Source organism: Delphinapterus leucas, chromosome 19 (assembly GCF_059928025.1).
Source record: "Delphinapterus leucas isolate spDelLeu-1000000601 "Yukka" chromosome 19, BTC_Dleu_Yukka2, whole genome shotgun sequence".
NCBI classification, from domain to species: domain Eukaryota; kingdom Metazoa; phylum Chordata; class Mammalia; order Artiodactyla; family Monodontidae; genus Delphinapterus; species Delphinapterus leucas.
In genome coordinates, this window is record NC_143147.1 from 68785245 (window position 1) to 68803368 (window position 18124).

Below are 18124 nucleotides of genomic sequence, written 5' to 3' on the forward strand. Positions count from 1 at the left end.
AGTTAGGGCTTCAACGTGTGAGTTTTTGGGGGATGCAAACGTTCAGTCCATTACAGTCTATTTGGTTCGCCCTAATTCTCCCAGCGTTTGGAACATAGTGGAGATCAGTAAATACATGATTGAGTCAAAGTGTCATCGACTAAGGGATACTGTTGCTATAAAGATCACAACATGACAAACTAAGATAATTCTTTGTTTACTGGTTCTCTTGAACGCCGTTCATCACCACCCTCCTCCAATAATCTCTGTCACACAAGAGCAAAGCCAGAAAGGGCATTGCAGTAAATTAGCGATCAACTCTATCGCCAAGGTGGTCCAGCATTATGGAAAGTCCACAGTGCCTCAGGCCACCTGCGGCCCATCTTCCTGAGGACACGGGGTAGTTAACCCGGTAGAAAATCCATTTCAGTTGGCAAGGGGGAAGTTGGAGTGACCGTGTTTATAGTTAATTTCCAGAGGATGTTGCCAAACACCCCCCTGGAAGGGCACTCTCCACCCACCTGGCTCTCTGGATATTATGTTATTCACAATACACGAGCTGGCACGTAAATCCGCCGACTCTGTCTCGAGGAGGGCGTGTGCGTCATCCTGCCTTGCCTGGGCAAACAGGCATCGCCGAGCGGAGCGCACGTCGCCGTGGCAATGGCGCTGGACGGGGTATGATAATGAACACTCCCTCACCCCTGTCATTTCCTGCCTGTAATGGGAAAGAGGGAGACTGAATAACCTTTCACAGAAATCAGCTGGGCTCAGAGAAACCCTGACTTGCTGCGAACTCTTTGAAGTGACAGAGTGGTACTGACGGCTAGAGAGAAACCAGAACTCCCCAGGGCCCGCGTTTTCCCCATCCCAGGCTGTGGCATTGCCGTTGCCTCCTGACTCCGCTGTTGATTATGTTGTTTATCAGAGCAGGGAAACATCCGGAAGCCAGGTGGGCCGAGAATGTCATCCACGCTCACTCCAGTGGAGACGCTGGGGGAGACGGTCTGATCCTCGGGCTGGTCATGGTGGCACGATCGCATCACACGCTGGTGCTCTCGAGGGGGAGCTGGACTCCGGGACCAGATCCCTGGTTCGGGTCCCACCTCTGCCCCCTGGTGACAGCACGACCCTCAGTGGGACATTCAACCTCTCTTTGCTTCAGCCCCTGAACTGCAAATTGAGAATTGCTCACTGGGAGGGTTCGAGTTAATATGTGTAAAAGTATGTTGCAGGGTATTTAGCACATAAGGATGGTATTAATGTTCGCTATTTTCATTATTCTCATTATGGCAAAAGCACAGATTACTTGGGCAGATTGGGAGAGTGGTCCGGAATGGGGTTCAGCAGGAAGGGGGTCCATCCGTGAGCAACAGATGCAAAACCTTACTGGCCTTTAACGTGGGTTTTGGCTTTTCAGGGCTGAAAAGGAAAGGAATAAAGCGGACAGGTACGCGCTGGATCGCCAGGAGAAGGCGTACTGGCTGGTGCACCGATGCCCCGTGAGTGCCACATCCCCCCTGGTTTCACCCGTCTCTTCCTGCGCCCGACCACTCCCAACCTTGCTCCCCATCCCCCTTTTGTGGCTCATCTCTGCCTGGAGCTAGAATTGAATCTGCAGGAGCTGTTGCTCGCTGTTGAGTAACATCCACGGGCCTCTGGCTGCAAGAGGAAATTCACCGTCTGGATGGAGTCCGCCCGTGGCCCATCCGTTGCTGTTAGGACTGAGTGCATTTCCATAGCGGAGGGACTTGAATGAGTCTGCCTCGTGTGAGGACTAGGACTCGATGCCTTAGAAGAGGAATGTAAGAAGGAAAAGGTAGGACACAGGCTCCACGGCAGGAAAAATCACACGTGTAGGGAACCGGAAGCCGGCCTCGCCACGGCCGTGCCATGTGTCTCTTGCTGCTGTCCTTTTCCTCTCTGGATCCGGTCCCCGGCAGAGATGGGGGCCGGGGATAAATGTGTGCTCAGCCTCATGGCTTAGAACACGTGGCGTCTCTGGCTTTGGGACGTTAGGTGGCCTAGAGGCACAAGCTGGACATACGAGATGCGACTTGTAGCAGCTCACTACTTGGGAGGGAAGCCGCATGCCCAGCGCGGAGAAGCAGGCTGTAACCGCCACCCACCGCGGGGGCCTCTGCCGCCTCGGTTCCCTCCCGCGTCAGACCCGTGTGCTGCCTGCCGGGCACAGGAGGTGGGAGAAGCGGAAGGAATTCTGCGAAGTGGAGCATTCGCGGAACACACGTTCCTCGTCTTCCTCCTTTAGTTTTCTTGCCTGACCGGGAACCAAGTTCTCAGAACCGGAGAGCGAACTGCATCCCTCACGGGGCCAAAGCTTCTGGAGTTTTGAACTTGGAGCCCATCGGACTTGGGCCGTTTTGCTACTTTTCTTTCTGCATCCAAGACAGGCAGCCCGTAAGGTGTTCCAGCTGCGAGGACTTTGGTTCCGATGCCTTGTTGCCGAGGTTAAGGCCCTGGGGTTGAGGCGTGTTTGGTTTTGCTTTGTTTCAGGGCACCTCCTCCAGTTAGACCACTTGGCCGATGCCCGACCCAGGTCCCTGGGGGCCTGAGCGGAAGGCTGCTTGACCGAGCACAGGGTCCTGGAGGTCAGAGCCCACACCCGCCGTCCCGCGGGTAGCGCAGGGGTGAGATCTTTGTGTGAGAGGGAGGCAGGCCGTGCTCAGCCCATATTGTCATCTGATCCTGAAGCCTGGGGGGACCCTTGGTGAGGAGAATGGCGAATGGTGGATAAGCTCTCAGGTGGTAAGAGGCGCTGGTGCCCCATGGCACCCGTGACCGAGGCGGTCCTGCTCCTTGTAGGGTGGAAAACGGCCTCTGTATCCCGTGTGGAGACTCCGTGCTGTGGGACGCCCGTGTGCCTGCATCCCTTGCCAGGTGACAGAGTCTGACTGTGCACGCGAGCTGCCCTGGGACCCTCTCCTCCCCTCTGTCCCTGCAGCCAGGAGGTCTACAGGGACACGACGAGAAGCAGCTTATCCACGTTTTTCCCAGGCCTCCTGGGGCAGCTCTCGGCCCCGACGCCGGGCAGGTGGCCGAATGGCTCTTCCCTGTGTGATACAGAAGCACAGACGTTCAGCAGTGTGTCCCTGACAGTGGCTTCTACCACCACCTCCCTCACGGTCCCCACTTCCTCCACCTCCATCACCTGCGTTGTCACGGTCACCGTCACCGCAGACCTGAGTGGAGAACTTGCAGTGCCCCTGGCTGTGCGCCAAGCATCGTTCTGCACGCGCTTTCTCGTTCCATCTCTGCGGCCCTACCTGAGAGGCTACGTGATTAGTCCCGTTTTGCTGGTGAGGAAGCAGAGGCCCAGGGCTGCTGCTGACTTGCCAGTGACAGCCAGTGAGCGAGCATCGGGGGACCTGGACCCACAGACTGCAGAGCCTTCCCTCCTGGTCTCCATGCTCCTTTGCCTCCGGTGACAGTGTCACGTGATGTTGTTGTGCGTTTAAGGCCTTTTGTCACCTCCTTGGTCACTAGAGCATCACGTGGTTGCTGCCACTCTCACGCACATGGTGCTGGGTTCAGAGGTGCCTGTCCCTCACTGGCGGCACTGGGGGGGCCACGCGCAGAAGGAAGCCTGCTGTGCTTGGAGCAGACATGAAGCTCCCCGGACACAAAACCTCTCTCCCCGCCCCGGCCCTCTCACTGCCGATCCCCTCGCCCAAAACTGGACCAGGAGTCGGGGCCGGGGCCGGGTGGCCCTGGCTCCTCCTCTCCCTGACTTTCGTAAAGCCTTCAAGCCTCTCAGTGGCCCAAGAGCGTCAGGATGACGGATGCGTCCCGTTTGAAGAGCATCCGGTTTGAAGTCTGTCTCGGCTGGAAACTGAGCAATCTGACTGACAACGCAGCAGCCCAGGCGCTTGGGGGCCGTCAGACCGTCTCCAGGGACCCCAGACACACTGTCAGCTGGGTGGGAAGGAGCCAGCCGGGCATACAAAGCATTTGGCTGGGTGGGGTGAGTGTAGCCAGCTGCTGTACTTCCTGAGCACATTCATCCCCGTTCGTTTGTCTGTCCCTGGATCCGCGAAACCTTCCCGGGGCCCTGAGTCTGCACCAGCCGGGGAGCCGGGCGCCGGGCGTGATGTAACAGCCGAAGGCCGCTGAGCACCTGCCACGCACCTGGGTTAAGCCCTGGGCCTGGCTGATCCCAGGGACCTGACGGAAATGCTGTGCCATAGGGGTGTCATTGCCCCGTCGTTCAGGTGGGGAGATCGAGCCTCAGGAAGCCGCAGTGGCCTGGGCAGCGCTGGGACGTGAGCACACCTCTGTCTGACATGCTGCCATGGGAGGTGCGCCCACGGGTGGCCCTCTCTCAGCTCAGGCAGCTCCAAGTGCAAACTGCTGACACTGGAGTGCCATGTTCCTCTCACACTTTTCCCCAGCGGAACAGGGTACAGATCTGGGCACGATGCAAACGAAGGTTCATTGTGTAAACGGACAGAAGGAGAAACGGTTCCTTTAGAAAAGTCATCTCGGGGCCTCCCGTGCATTGTTGCTGTGCCATCTGTGGCATCTGTGTCTCCCCAGGATACAGGCCGCTGACACATGGACCATGGGTACAAGTAGGAGGTGGTGTGGGGACAGAGGCGGCCTGTGGCACATGTGCTCTAAGTCAGGCGGTTGCTGGTCTGAGCGTCGAGCTAAACGGCCTTTGTTTCAACTACAAGTGCAGACACTCACCCGAGAGGATGTCTGTCCTCCACTTCCTGCTGAGGGTGGACTGAATGTCCAGAGAGGGCAAAGTAAATTAAGTTATAGCTCCATGACTGAACACTGTGACACTATGAAAATAATATTTTCAAAGGCCATTAATGAACCTAGGAAAGGGGTCTGACATACAACGTTTTACCATTAAAACAGGATGGGAGAGTCCATCAACTCTGATCCAGATTAAGAAAAAAAGCCCCAAACATCCGTTCTGTGAATTTCCACCCTGTGCCAGGGGCCTAGGAGGCAAAGGGGGTCTTTCCACTGGGAGCCGAGACAGACGTGGCCCTCAGGGAGCTTACAGTCTGGTGGAGGGGCTGGGACTGGAACACACAGATGAATGTGCCCTGCACGGATGCGGGGACAGCTGTGAGGGCCGGGGTCCTGCTTCAGACCAGGGGTCTGGGGCCAGCTGTCCGCGGAAGTAACGTTCACGCCAAGATCAGGCTCCTCCAACCCTTCCCTCGAATTCTGTGTCTCCCTGCGTCAACCTCATCTCTCTCTCTGTCCCCTGTTTTGTTTTGCTTTTAAAACTATCTGGTGTTTTATTTGTTCTTTGTTTTCTGTGCCGCGCACCAAAAAGGTCCAAACTGTACGTCAGGGGAGAGAGCAATGGTGAGAAGAGGAGAGAACAAGACAAGGGACGGGAGGGATGCGGTGCAGCCACGTGTCACCGGGACGTGGCACCAGCGCCCACCCCGGCCCTGCTCCGGATGCCGGCTCTGGGACTGTCCCCTCCTCGTGGGCAGCCCTTGGGGGTACGAGGGTCCTTTCCTAACCTGAGTTAAGGAGCCGTTAGCAAATTGTCTCTTCGGCTTTTGCGTCAGGGATGTTCTCGGGCACCACGCCTTGGCGTTCATACTTCCTCCCGCTGGAGGGGGTGGTGGTGGGCTTGGCGTCTCTGGGCAGGCGGGGCTTCCTGCACTTGGCCCGGGCTGCACGCGGCTGCACGGCTTCCTGTCTGCTGACAGCCCACCGCCAGGCCACCATGGCCCTTGTGTCCTGTGCGCTGACGGTCAGCTCTGCGGTATCTGCGTTCCAGCTGCCTCTTGCATCCCAGAAACTGTGTCAGCGGTGGCTCTGGTGACTGTTGTGGAGAACAGAGACCCCCATGCTACCTGGTGAATGAGTGGATGAATGAATGAGTGCGTGAGTGAATGAGTGAGTGAGTGGCTGAATGAATGCATGCATGAATGAATGAGTGAATGATGAATGAGTGAGTACATGAGTGAATGAATGAGTGGATAAGGGAAGGAGTGAATGAATGAATGAGTGCGTGAGTGAATGAATGAGTGGATAAGGGAAGGAGTGAATGAATGAATGAGTGCGTGAGCGAATGCAGCCTGGGAGTCTCCCAAAACAGCAGCAGGAGAAAGGCAGCCCCGTGGAGAGTTCTGAAGGCAGGGCCCCGGGGTGGGACCGCAGCTCGATGGGAGCAGCTGAGGGGTGGGGAGGGCCGGTGGGGACCGGCCGCAGAACAAGGCCCGCGGGCGGCTCCAGCTCAGGGTCCTGCGCCGGTTGCACAGGTGCACCGTGGAGCAGCTGAATTCACATCAGAGTGTGGATCAAGTTCAGAGCCAAGAGTTGGAGAAGGGGTCCAAGACACGAGCAGACGACTGCACGGAAGCCCCTGAGGCTGGAGGGCCTGCTGGGGGGCAGGGGCCCCGAGGGGGGCAGCGTGTGTGTGTGCGTGTATGTGTGCGTGTGGCTGTGCCGGTACGTACGTGTGTGAGCCGCAGATGTGAGCACGTGTGGCTGCGTTCGGGTGTGAGTGCATACCTGTGAGAGTGCGAAAGAGTGATGATGTGAGCTTTGAGTGGGCGGGGGTGTGTGCACGTGAGCGAGTCCTTGAGCGCGAGAGTGTGTACATGTGAGTAGTGTGGGAGTATGCGAGTGTGTGTGTGCGATGTCTGTCTTCCGTCACCCTGGGGGGATTTCTTTGTACCAGACGGGTGCCCGCACCAAACAGAGGAGGTGGAAGACTCGAATCGCTGGCCTCGAGGGGCTGAGAGACCGAGCAGGGCTGCCTGGGGAGGCCTGATGGAGACAGGCAGACACTGAGGCCAGCTTTGGGCCAGGTGTTCACACACGTGCCCTTACGATGCACACAGCCTTTGCTTGGTAACAGTGACGCTCTGCTGACAGCTTCATACTCCATCGTGTGCTAAATCCTCACAAGAACCTGACAGGCAGGAGGGATCGTCTGCAGTTCCCAGGGGTGGGAAGGGCAGAGAGGAGAAGTAGTTTCCAAGATCTTCCTCACAGCTGGGAAGTGGCAGAACCGGGATTGGAACCTCTGGGTGCCTGACGGAAGCCTGGACTCTCCAACACAATGAACTGTAGAGCGGGAAGGGAGTCGGGAGTCCCACGTGCCAATCCCAGTGAACCCTGATTGAGTTTGCAGGTTGTTTATCCATCTGTGCACCCACCCTCTCATTCATCCATCCACCTACCCACCCCTCATCCATCCATCCAACCATCACTTATCCATCCATCCATCCGTCCACCTACCCACCCCTCATCCATCCATCCATCCATCCATCCATCACTTATCCATCCATCCATCCGTCCACCTACCCGCCCCTCATCCATCCATCCATCCATCCATCTGTCCACCTACCCACCCTCCATCCATCCATCCATCCATCCATCACTTATCCATTCATCCATCCGTCCACCTACCCACCCTCCATCCATCCATCACTTATCCATCCATCCATCCATCCACCCATCCATCTATCCATCCATCCATCACTTATCCATCCATCCATCCGTCCACCTACCCACCCTCCCTCCCTCCATCCCTCTCTCCATCCCTCTGTTTTAGGTTCTGGGGACGCTGTGGTGGTGGAATAGCCCCATGAAACTCACCAGCTCGCCTGGAGAACCGTGCACACCCCTGTAGCCCCCCACAGGCTGGGCCACGCCCCTCAGCTTGGCCTCACGATTGGCAGCTTGACCAAGGTCCAGAGTTAATCAGAAACCGGAGACTCTCCCAGCAGCGGTTCTTATGTCGTTTTTCTTTTTGTTTCCCCACTCAGCCGGGGATGAATGACGTGCTGGACTATGGCCTGGACCGAGTGACCGATCCAAGTGAAGTTCAGGTAAAACAGGTAGGTCTCTGCTGCATACGCTGGGCGGGGCCTGGGTCAGGGCCTCAGGCTGGGAAGGTGTCCACATGTCTGTTGTCTGTTTGTGTCTGTGGGGCACTGGTACCTCCCCTTTGAGACTGCCAAAGAGGGGAGGCCTATGGGCTGTGTGGTATCAGAGCAGGGAGGCCATGGCAGGGCTTCTAGTCAAGAGAGACCGGAGTCGGCAGCGTGCAGGTCAGAGCCAATGGGATCTAGATGGCTGGTTTTCAGACTTTTCTGAGTCACTTCCCCCTTTGAAAACCTGATGAAAGTTATGGGCCCATTTCACCCAGGGGTGTGCAGACAGGCATTTCAAACACAATTTCTGCCAGTCCCCCCTCCCCCGCCCCGAAGTCTATAGGCCCCAGGCTCACAACCCTTGAATCAACTTTGGGTTTAAACCTTAATCCGTGTGACAGGACCTGGACTGTCCCACTTTCTTTTGCATCTCGTTGGGTGGGATCTTTGCAAAGATCCTCCTGTGCTTTTTATTTTAAAAGGACCCTTTCCCCCCAGCAGGCCACCATTGATGATGGATGGCTGATTTCCTAAGATGGGTTTTTATTTAAAGAAAGATGGTGCAGAAGCTGCTGGAAGAGTGGGCATCCTGGTTAGGGTTTCCCGACCGTAGCACTGTTACTTGGGGCCAGGCCGTGCTCTGGGGGCTGTCCTGTGCATTGTGGAGTGTTCAGCAGCATCCCTGGCCTGAACCCCCTGGATGCCAGTAGCTCCGAGCCTTTCCCTGCCTGCCCCTCAGTCCCAACTATCAAAACTGTCTCCAGACTTTGTCCGGTGCCCCCCGGCGGGGCTGAGAACCACAGATGCCAGTAAACCAGCCTAAGCCCACGTAAACTGGCGGTAGGTGGTTTCCTTGCTTTCTGTCTACCGTTGTCTTTGGGCAGCAAGGGGTCAGGGGCCTTGTTAGCCTAGTGTGTCATCCGTGAGCCAGTGCCTAAAGCCCTGGGCGGGAGCCGGGGGGGTGAGCCCGGAAAGGAGGAGGAAGGACGTCGAGGGGCAAGAGGAGGGCACAGGCCAAAGCTGGCCAGGAGGCTCTGACTCGTGTGTGCTGCCCACCGGGACCTGGAACTCAGGATGGCTTTAGGGACCCCCCCAGTGTGTGGGCCGGAGGCCCCGGTTTCGGCTGGAGTCCACCTGGAGGGGACGTCGCGTCCCCAGAGGACATCCCCCGGGGCCGTTGCTGGGACCCTCATCTGTAATTCAGAGTCACCCTTCCTTTGATGCACGCTTGGCACCGTCAGCCTTCAGCGGCCTTTCCTACGTTCCTCTCATCAGATAACAGATCATTGCCAGGGCCTTGTCAGGCTCGGTTACCAAGGAAACAGAGTCATCAAGGAAAATACTGAACCCGGCTGGAAGATTTGCAGTTATTATGAATCAGGCAGCTGTGGAAACCTCTGTGGTGTGGCGGAGGGGGAAGGCCCATCGCTCGCTCGGACCAGGCGCTGCTCTGTGTGTGTGTGTATGTGTATCTGTGTGTATATGTGTGTGTGTCTCTGTGTGTGTCTGTGTGTCTATGTGTGTGCGTGCGTATGTGTGTATATGTATGTGTCTGTGTACGTGTTTGTATGTGTCTCTGTATGTGTATTTGTGTGTGTATGTATATGTCTGTGTGTGCATTTGTGTGTGTATCTATGTGTGTGTATGTGTGTATGTGTCTGTGTGTCTGTGTGTGCACGTCTGTGTGTGTACGGATGTATATGTGTATGCGTATGTGTACGTGTGTGTGTGTCTATGTGTGTCTGTGTTTGTGTGTGCCTGTGTGTGTGTGTGTGTGTGTGTGCGCGTCTGTGTGTGTACGGATGTATATGTGTATGCGTCTGTGTACATGTGTGTGTCTGTGTGTGCGTGTCTGTGTGTGTACGTATGTGTATGTGTCTGTGTGCGTGTGTGTGCGTCTGTGTGTGTATGTATGTATGTGTATGTATATGCGTCTGTGTGTGTGCGCGTTGTATGCATGTGTGTGTGCGTGTGCGTCTGTGTGTGTCTGTGCGTTGTATGCATGTGTGTGTGTGCGCCTGTGCACGTGTGCGTGGGGCGGGATCTCTAGCTTCAGCCCTGGCAGGACAGCGCAGACGCTGAGTGAGCTGCTTCCTCTCGGGCACTATCTGGGGTGCCTTCCCAGGAGGGCGGCCAGGCCCCGCCACTGAGGAAGTGTATCCAGGCTCCCTGGCAGGCAGGCTCGGGGCCGAGATGCTCTCAGCCCGGAGTCCGCGCAGGGGCGGGGGGTGAGGCTGCGGCCGTGGCGCTGTGTGGCCGGGGCGCTGTCACTGCCGTTTACTCTCTGCCTTCTGTGTCTCTCTCCCACCAGCTCTCTTTCTCCTGTCTGCACTCTGGCTGCCCTGGTGCATTAAGAAGAACAAAGAACCGTAATCCTCGTGCGCACGGGGACCCTCCGTCCTCCCCTTGGCCAGCGCGGGTCACAGCCAGCTGTTAGGGGCTGGGCTTTACCTGTGTGACCTTCCCCACAGTGGGACCCAGTGTCCCCTGTTTATCTGGCCTGAGAGGAGAGGGTCCAGAGGACGGGGCGTGTGTCCAGGAGGTCTTGGGGGTGCCGAGGTGTCGGACTGCTGCCTCGTTCAGAGAAGATCTCTCGGTGCCGGTTTGAAGAGATGACCCATTTCCGAGAATTCGTAAATTCTTGAAAAGATCTCTTTTTCCCTTAAACAGGGGCAAATGATCCAAGAGCCATAAACACCATCGAGCACAGGAAGGAGGCTGTGGGGTTGGCAGGTGTCCACGACCCTGGGTGACCCACTTCCTCAGGCTGATGGCCGCTGGCCGCTGGGGCACCCAGCCCTGGGAGGAGCCCGCCAGAGCCAGGGTGACACATAGGGAGCGTGTCCTCTCTCAGTCCTGATGCCTGGAGGTGGGGGGCCACCTTCCCGTTATCTCAGAGGATTTGGCCCTGCAGGGAGGGGCTGAGTGGTGGCTGGGCCCCAGCCTGCTGTGGGCAGCAGTGCCCGGGGCCGGCCCTCCCTCCCCGACCCCGACAGGGTCACCAGGGTCGTATTGTGACGAGGGCCAGTGCCTTGTGCTCGAGGGAGCTCTGACACCAGAGTGGCTACAGCTCCGCCACCCCCTGGAGCTGTGACCTTGGACAAGCTCTTGAGCTCAAGGTCTCAGTTTCCTCATCTATAAAATGGGAATAAGAGTAGTTCCTTCTTCAGGGGCCTCAGCGAGGTCATTTATGTGAAGTGTCTAGAACGGGATCCGACGTGTACACTGCAGCGTTCACTGTCATTACAACTGTCTCCCTGCTGCCAGAGAGCGTTTATGGGGTCTGGAGGCCCTCGACCCGGCTTGGGGACTGTCCCTCGCCAGTTGCCTTCTTGTCCTCGTCTCTTCTCATCCTTCTGCCCTGGCTGGGGTGGGGGGGCACCAGCGTCCACACCCCTGCCTGGTGCCTCACTGTTTACGCTGGCGGCCACACCGGCCTTTGGGCGAAGGACAGAAGTGTGGCTGCCCCGTATTAAGTCCTGTGCACTGCAGAGCCCCCGCCTGGAGCCCTCCGTGAGCAATAGCCCCTCCCGCCATGTATTCCCCCAGCTGGGGAAAACGGCTGTCTTCCTGGGGCTCCCGCGTGACCGGTGGTAGCAGGGGGAGGGCTGGGGCTTGCCCACAGCTCCCTGTGTGCCGGCCACGGGGCCGGCCGCTTCACCCCCGGTCGGGGCTCTGTGCAGATTCAGCAGCTCACGAGGTAGAAGCTTTAGCATCTCTGCTCCACAGTTGAGACAGGCCGAGGGACCAGGCAACGCATCCGAGTCACACGTCTCAGAGACGGTGAAGCTGGGGTTTGTGCCCCAGTGGACGGGCTCCTGAGCCCACTCCGTGTCCTGCTGACGGGCCCTGATGTCCATCACGCAGCTTCTAGAAGCTTTGCTGGATTTTATTACCTTCTCCCAGCAGCTTGGGAAGTGAGGCTTATATAAGTTCCCTTTTTCAGAGGACAAAACGGAAACAGACAGATTGAGCCGTTTGCCCAGGCTGAGCCAGCCAGGGGGACGTTTAGGTCCTCCGGGTACCACCTCTGCTCCCCGACTGCACCCCTCGGTCCTGCACCCAGGGCCCCTTTCAGGAGCAGACGGCCTGTGCTCGGGCCCCCAGCTCCACGCTCAGCAGCCCCGCACCTGCCTTGATGTTCTGCTGGCTTAGAATTCTTACTACTTTTTCGGACCAGGGGCTGGGCGCTTTCATCTTGCCTTGGGCCCTAGAAGCTGTGTGGTCATCCCCCCCGGGCCTGATCGGGAAGGACATGGCAGGACAGACCTCGTTCGGAGGCTCACAGCCTCGGATTCTCGGCTCCTTGGCCGGCCGGCTGCCCCCATCTCTTTCCTGTGTCTGCTTTGTGTTAACGGCCTCCGTTCCCGGATTTCCTGGTTTCTGGCCTTTGACCCGTTCTCTGCTCTCCAGGCCTGTGTTCCCCGGTTCCCTGTGGTTCTCCCCGCCTTGCGTTTCACTCCATGGCTTGCTGGGCTCTCAGCCCTGTTTGCACAGATTCCCGCCTGACTGCCTGACCCCTGTCTGGGGCTCCCGTGCCGCCTCTGTCCACTGTCACCCCAGGGTCTCCCAGGGCACGGCCTTGAGCCCTCCTGCCCTGTGACAGTCTTCTGCAGCCTGCATCTGGGTTTCAGGGCCGGCAAGAGCTGTGTAAACAAGATCTGGATGCGTCCCTATTTGGGCAACTCTGCGAGTGAAAAGTCCGAAGTCAGAACCCCGAGAATGCAGAGTATTTGACAGTCCCTTAGGCGAGTGTTCCTGTTGTAGCGACACGTGTCACTGGGATGAAGGATAAAGAAGTGAGTTCATCCCAGGTGGACCAGCTGCCGAGAAAGCCGGGTTTGTGCGTGCCTTCCACGGTGCGACAAATGTTTATTTCTTCTTTTACCATGAGGTGGCTTTCTTTGAATTGCTTAGAAGTGTGTGTGTGTGTATTTTTTTTTTTTTTTTTTTTTTGCGGTACGCCGGCCTCTCACTGTTGTGGCCCCTCCCATTGCGGAGCACAGGCTCCGGATGCGCAGGCTCAGCGGCCATGGCTCACGGGCCCAGCCGCTCCGCGGCATGTGGGATCTTCCCGGACCGGGGCACGAACCCGTGTCCCCTGCATCGGCAGGCGGACTCTCAACCACTGCGCCACCAGGGAAGCCAGTGTAGTTTTTAATAACTGCACTTTAATGTTTCTTATGGCCTTTGGCTAGGTAATAATCATATTGAAAGTAGGTTGTGAGGTTTAGCAAGTAAGATACAGGATGCCCAGTTAAATTTAAATTTCACATAAGCAGCGAATAACTTGTTGGCATGAATATGTCCCCAGTATTGCCTGGGTATCCTGTATTTTATCTCGTAACTGGGGCTAATGCCATACCCTGAATCTTCTCAGCAGCCAGGGTACGTTGAGTCCCCGCCTTATGCCAGTCACTTAAGGATTCTGTCATTTAATCCCCCCTTTTCTCTTCCCTTTTACGAATGAGAAAACAGAGGCTTTGAGATGCCAAATAAGTCATCCAAAGTCGATTAGTGACAGAACAGGGATTTTGACCTTTCTGACCCCAAAGTCTATACTCTTTCTTATAACGACTCCCACCCCATCAAATTCTCTCTCCGTCTTTCAGAAAAGTCCCGAACCCTCTCCCTCACTTCCCAGATACACATGCACTCTTAAAAGCACAGAGATACCCTATATGTCAATCCACAGGAGGCAGATCCTCTGTACAGCTTTTTTTTTCTTTTTAGTATTTATTTATTTATTTGGTTGCACTGGGTCTTTAGTTGCAGCAGGTGGGCTCCTTAGTCATGGCTCGCGGGCTCCTTAGTTGTAGCATGTGAACTCTTAGTTGAGGCATGCATGTGGGATCTAGTTCCCTGAGCAGGGATCGAACCCAGGCCCCCTTCATTGGGAGTGTGGAGTCTTAACCACCGCACTACCAGGGAAGACCCTGGACGGCTGTTTTTAGAAATGCTGAAATCCACACGGACAATCCAGGGTGGAGGTGGGCAAACTCTTAGACTCAATCAAATCCACTGCAGTCTGATTCCCAGGAGATAGCTGGTAATTTGGGGACCGAGAAAACCCACAGCAAACCACACCTTCGACACAGAGCCCTAAAAGGACAGCAAAGTCAAGAAGGGAATTAAAATATAAAAAATTTAAAACCCTGAAGCTTGAGATAATGACCCCAGAAATAAAGGTATTAAGCCGAAGTCAGACCACGCTAAGTAGACTAGAAATGGGTGTGCTGGTGACCGGTTTGCAAGGACAGCTCCCCGGGGAGCCCGGAGACCATCGGACAGGCTGAGAGTCTGCCTGTCTTGTCTGTGTTCGTCCACGCAGGGTCCCCGAGGCCAGAGGCCAGTGGCCCACAGGACGGCTCATCCTGGGGCCTGGGCGCTTCAAAGGAGGGTGTTTATGGTGGTGCCTGCTTTATAGTACAGGTGCCATCTTTATACCAGTGCTCGTGCTTCTGGACTCCAGCTTCATGGAAGTATCATTGGCGCATAACATATGTAGGTTTCAGGTGTACAGTGTGTGATTGGATGCATGTAGATATTGCAGGATGATTACCGCCAATAAGGTGAGGTAACACCTCCATCCCCTGACGTAATTGCGATTTTTGTGGTGATAACAGCTAAGCTCTCCTTTCTGGCCAACTCACAAGTATCGTTAATTATAGTCACCGTGTTGTGCTTTAGGTCCCCAGATCTTAGTTCCCTTCTAGCTGGGAGTGTGTTTTACCATCACTAGTGTTAATTACTAGTGTCTTCTGTGTGTGTGCGTCCTCTTGTGATTGGGGCCCTAGCGCTCTTTTTTGTTTTAATTTTAAACTAAATGGCCGGACAGAGAAGACATTTCATTCGGCGGTATCCTCAGCTTCAGGGCAAGGAGGAAGGCATTGGTGAAGAGAGCAGATCATTTTCTGTCTTTCCTGGATCACTCCTCGGCTTTGCAAAGGGCAGATCTGGGTTTGAATCCTGCCTCAGCCAGTTACTGACCAGGAGATGTCAGGGCCTTGGTTTCCTCAGCTGAAAATCAGAAAAATAAAACCTTCCTCCCTCAAACTCTGTAAGGGCTCAGAGAGGTGTAACTTGCTTTGTACTATTGCTTGGTGGTTATTGTTACACAAAAGTCCAGCTTCCCTACTCTGACCCCAGGGTTCTTTTCTACCTGAAACATGTGTCTTCTAAAACAGCCCTATGTTAGGGCTGTTAGAGAATTGGAACAGATAATCAGTGTGATTGCCAAAATATTTGGGGAGTGTTCTCAGTTTTTTAAGTGGAAAAATATTCTGTTAACCTTAAAATACATCTCCATTTTTCTAGGCCTCCAAGCACACTGCAGTCATCATTTGTTTGGCATTTAATGAGCATCTACTCTGTACCATACATCATGCTCAGGAAGATAAACATGGTCTTCCTGCTCTTCATGGTGCTTAATGGGTCATACATAGATTAAACAAAGAGTCACACAAACAAATATCTAATTATACTTGTGATCAGCGCTATGAAGAAGGAAGTTTGGGAAGGGGTGGCAGATTAGAGAGGCCTACCTGAGCATTACCTTTCTGAGTTAACTCTCCCTACCCCACCCAGGAAGAAGGATTTCCTGCGAAAAGCAAGCACATAAAAACAATCTAACGATGCAAAATGAAACCCAGCGTGGATTAGAAAGGAGAGACTTGCGTATGACGTTCCGGATCAGACCTTCCTTCATTCCTCGTTAATGGGCTCTGGTCCAGTACTTATTTTACTAACTGGCTAAGGGAGATCGTGTCCTCCTTGGACTTCTGACTCTATTTCAAGCGCAAACCTGGCTGCACTCAGCAACGTGGGTTTTAGCAGCCAGCAATTAGATGCTCAGCTTGAAGTGTAAGAGCACCAGGCGGCCCCTGGACCAGACCTAGGAAAGCTGAATTGGCATCACCCACCATGCCCAGCCTCCAAGATTTGCATGGGGCAGACAAGTGGTACCAGGGAAGCATGTCAGATGGTAGGAGAGTTTAGTAGGAGACAGGTCTGAATGGTTTCCAGGAGCTTCCAAGACCCTAAACATGGCACCCCTCTCGGAGCCATCCTTCCTCGGCTATGACTCTAAAAGTCCAGAGAGGGGGGCTTCCCTGGTGGCGCAGTGGTTGAGAGTCCGCCTGCCGATGCAGGGGACATGGGTTCATGCCCCGGTCCGGGGAGATCCCACATGCCGCGGAGCGGCTAGGCCCGTGAGCCATGGCCACTGAGCCTGTGCGTCCGGAGCCTGTGCTCCGCAACGGGAGAGGCCACAACAGTGAGAGGCCCACGTACCACAAAAAAAAAAAAAAAAAAAAAAAAAAAAAAAAGTCCAGAGAGGGGACGCGAACTTGCTTCAGCGGCTTCAGAGAGGATAGGGCCCGGTGTGAGCTCTTCCATGTTACAGCTCAGCTCTTGGACTCAGCTTGCAGTGGAGGCTTCTCTTGAGTCTTTTAATTGTGTGCTTTGTTTTTGACAGCGTGGCTTTCCCCCCGCAACATATGGTATTGGTCAAGTCGCTAGTTTCTACCCCCCCCCCGCCCCCCGTTCCATTTCAGACGTTCTGTAGGCGCTACGCTGGGTTGGGAGCAATCCCGAGCTTAGTCTTGAATTCATCTTGGCTTTTCGGAGAATAGGATAAAGTTACAGTGGTAAAGCATCCCCTTCCCTCAGCAAACCTCTTAGCTGGTCTTATTCTCTAGAAGTTGTGTAGAATAGGGTGGAAGGGCTGGTGATGGGGAAATTCTATCCTTTAAGTCAAAAGAGACGGGCAGTTTTCTCTTGGGGAAGGGTTTTTGTTTTTCAAATGGGTAATTGGACTGTAATGATTTCATGACATCTGTTTAATGGTTTTTGCTTCTTTGTTTTACAGAAACAAACAGTGGTTTCTGTCAGAAAAGAGGTAATTAGTCTCCCAGTTTCAAGGGAATCTGATTTTTAATCCTCTTACAAATCATATGTACTTTGGCTTCATGGTCTGCACTCAGTGATGAAATGAAAACCATGTGTAACGTTCAAACAGCTGTTTCCCAATTAACGGACGGCACAGAAGCCAAAGCATCTCATGTAAGATCTGGCTGGGGCTGACGCTGAGGCTCAGGGTGCGAAATGCCCTCCGAAGGCACAGAACTGGGGGGCGTGGAGCGGATGCATCCACCCTGGTCCCTGCTGCTACAGTTACAGGGCGGCTCAGCATCTGTCCAGGGTGACAAGCGACCTGTGTTGGCAAATCTTGTATCCGGGGTGCAAGACAGAGAGCCCTGGGAAGTGTTGGCCGTGAGGTTAGTTAGATCTGCTTCTGTGAGTCAGAGGCATTTGGGGGAAAAGCTAAGCTTCTGTGTCTATCCCATGTCTCACTTCAACGCACCTTAGAGCTTTTTTTTTCCCAGTTGGTGCCTTTTCCGAGACTAGCACACGATGAGGCGAGGGAAGGAGGCTCCTTATTTGGAGTTGGGGGCCACCCATCTGCTGCAGACCTGAGCCCTGCTGGTCCTGGGGTGGCCGGCTTGAGGGAACGGAATGGGGTGCTTTGATGGGGACATGGCTTCTGGTTTGGAGCCATACGTATGTGTCGGCATTGGCGACACCCCCGTGGGGCAGTTGGACATCTAACAACTGTTTCTCTTCCAGATCATGTATTACCGACAGGCCTTAATGAGGTCCACGGTGAAGTCTTCCGTGTCCCTTGGCGGGTACGTCCCTGCTTTGTTGGTCTTGGTGAGGTTTGCACAATAGTTAGGAGGGGAACTGCTTCAAGGCGAACTTGACAAGTCATAGGTTGACGTAAGAGCCTGAAGGACTCACGGGGACAAAAGCAGTCTCTTGGGGGTTTAGTTCCTGGTTCTTCGCTCAGTGCTAGTCTTCAGGTCTCGGGCTAGGCAAAATCAGGGTTGGGTGAGGCCCTAGACAAGCCTGTCTGTGTGGATGGGAAAGTGGGAAGAGTCAGAAGTTCACCGGCTGGATTCTGTGTTCAATGTACTGATAAGTATCCGTTGTTAATGTTTGATTTAAAATCCCGTTGGGAGAAACTGGAAATTTATGTTTGATTCTTGAACGTTCAGGCTACTTTGATCCAGTCTCCCAGAGGGCATTATTTGGAAGACACGAAAAGGTTTAGTGCCCCCCAAATGTAAGCAATTACCCTTTCAAAATGTGGAATTCCTTGGAGGCTCACCTTTCTAGGTCTGCAATTTTTCTGCACACTTGAAAATGGACTTGGCTGATTTCTGGGGACACATGACATGACGAGTCATTTATTCTGCCCA

General features: G+C 54.8%; 1 protein-coding gene across 1 annotated transcript in view; it reads left to right on the plus strand.

Moving 5' to 3' along the window:
- LOC111182909 (regulator of G protein signaling 9) overlaps nucleotides 1–18124 on the plus strand; it is a 55342-nt gene that overhangs the window by 22838 nt on the left and 14380 nt on the right. Inside the window, exons 8-11 of the mRNA XM_089901733.1 lie at nucleotides 1400–1481; nucleotides 7755–7817; nucleotides 16732–16761; nucleotides 17490–17551. Coding sequence (XP_089757859.1) covers nucleotides 1400–1481; nucleotides 7755–7817; nucleotides 16732–16761; nucleotides 17490–17551 — 237 coding nt within the window. The remainder of the gene's footprint in view (nucleotides 1–1399; nucleotides 1482–7754; nucleotides 7818–16731; nucleotides 16762–17489; nucleotides 17552–18124) is intronic.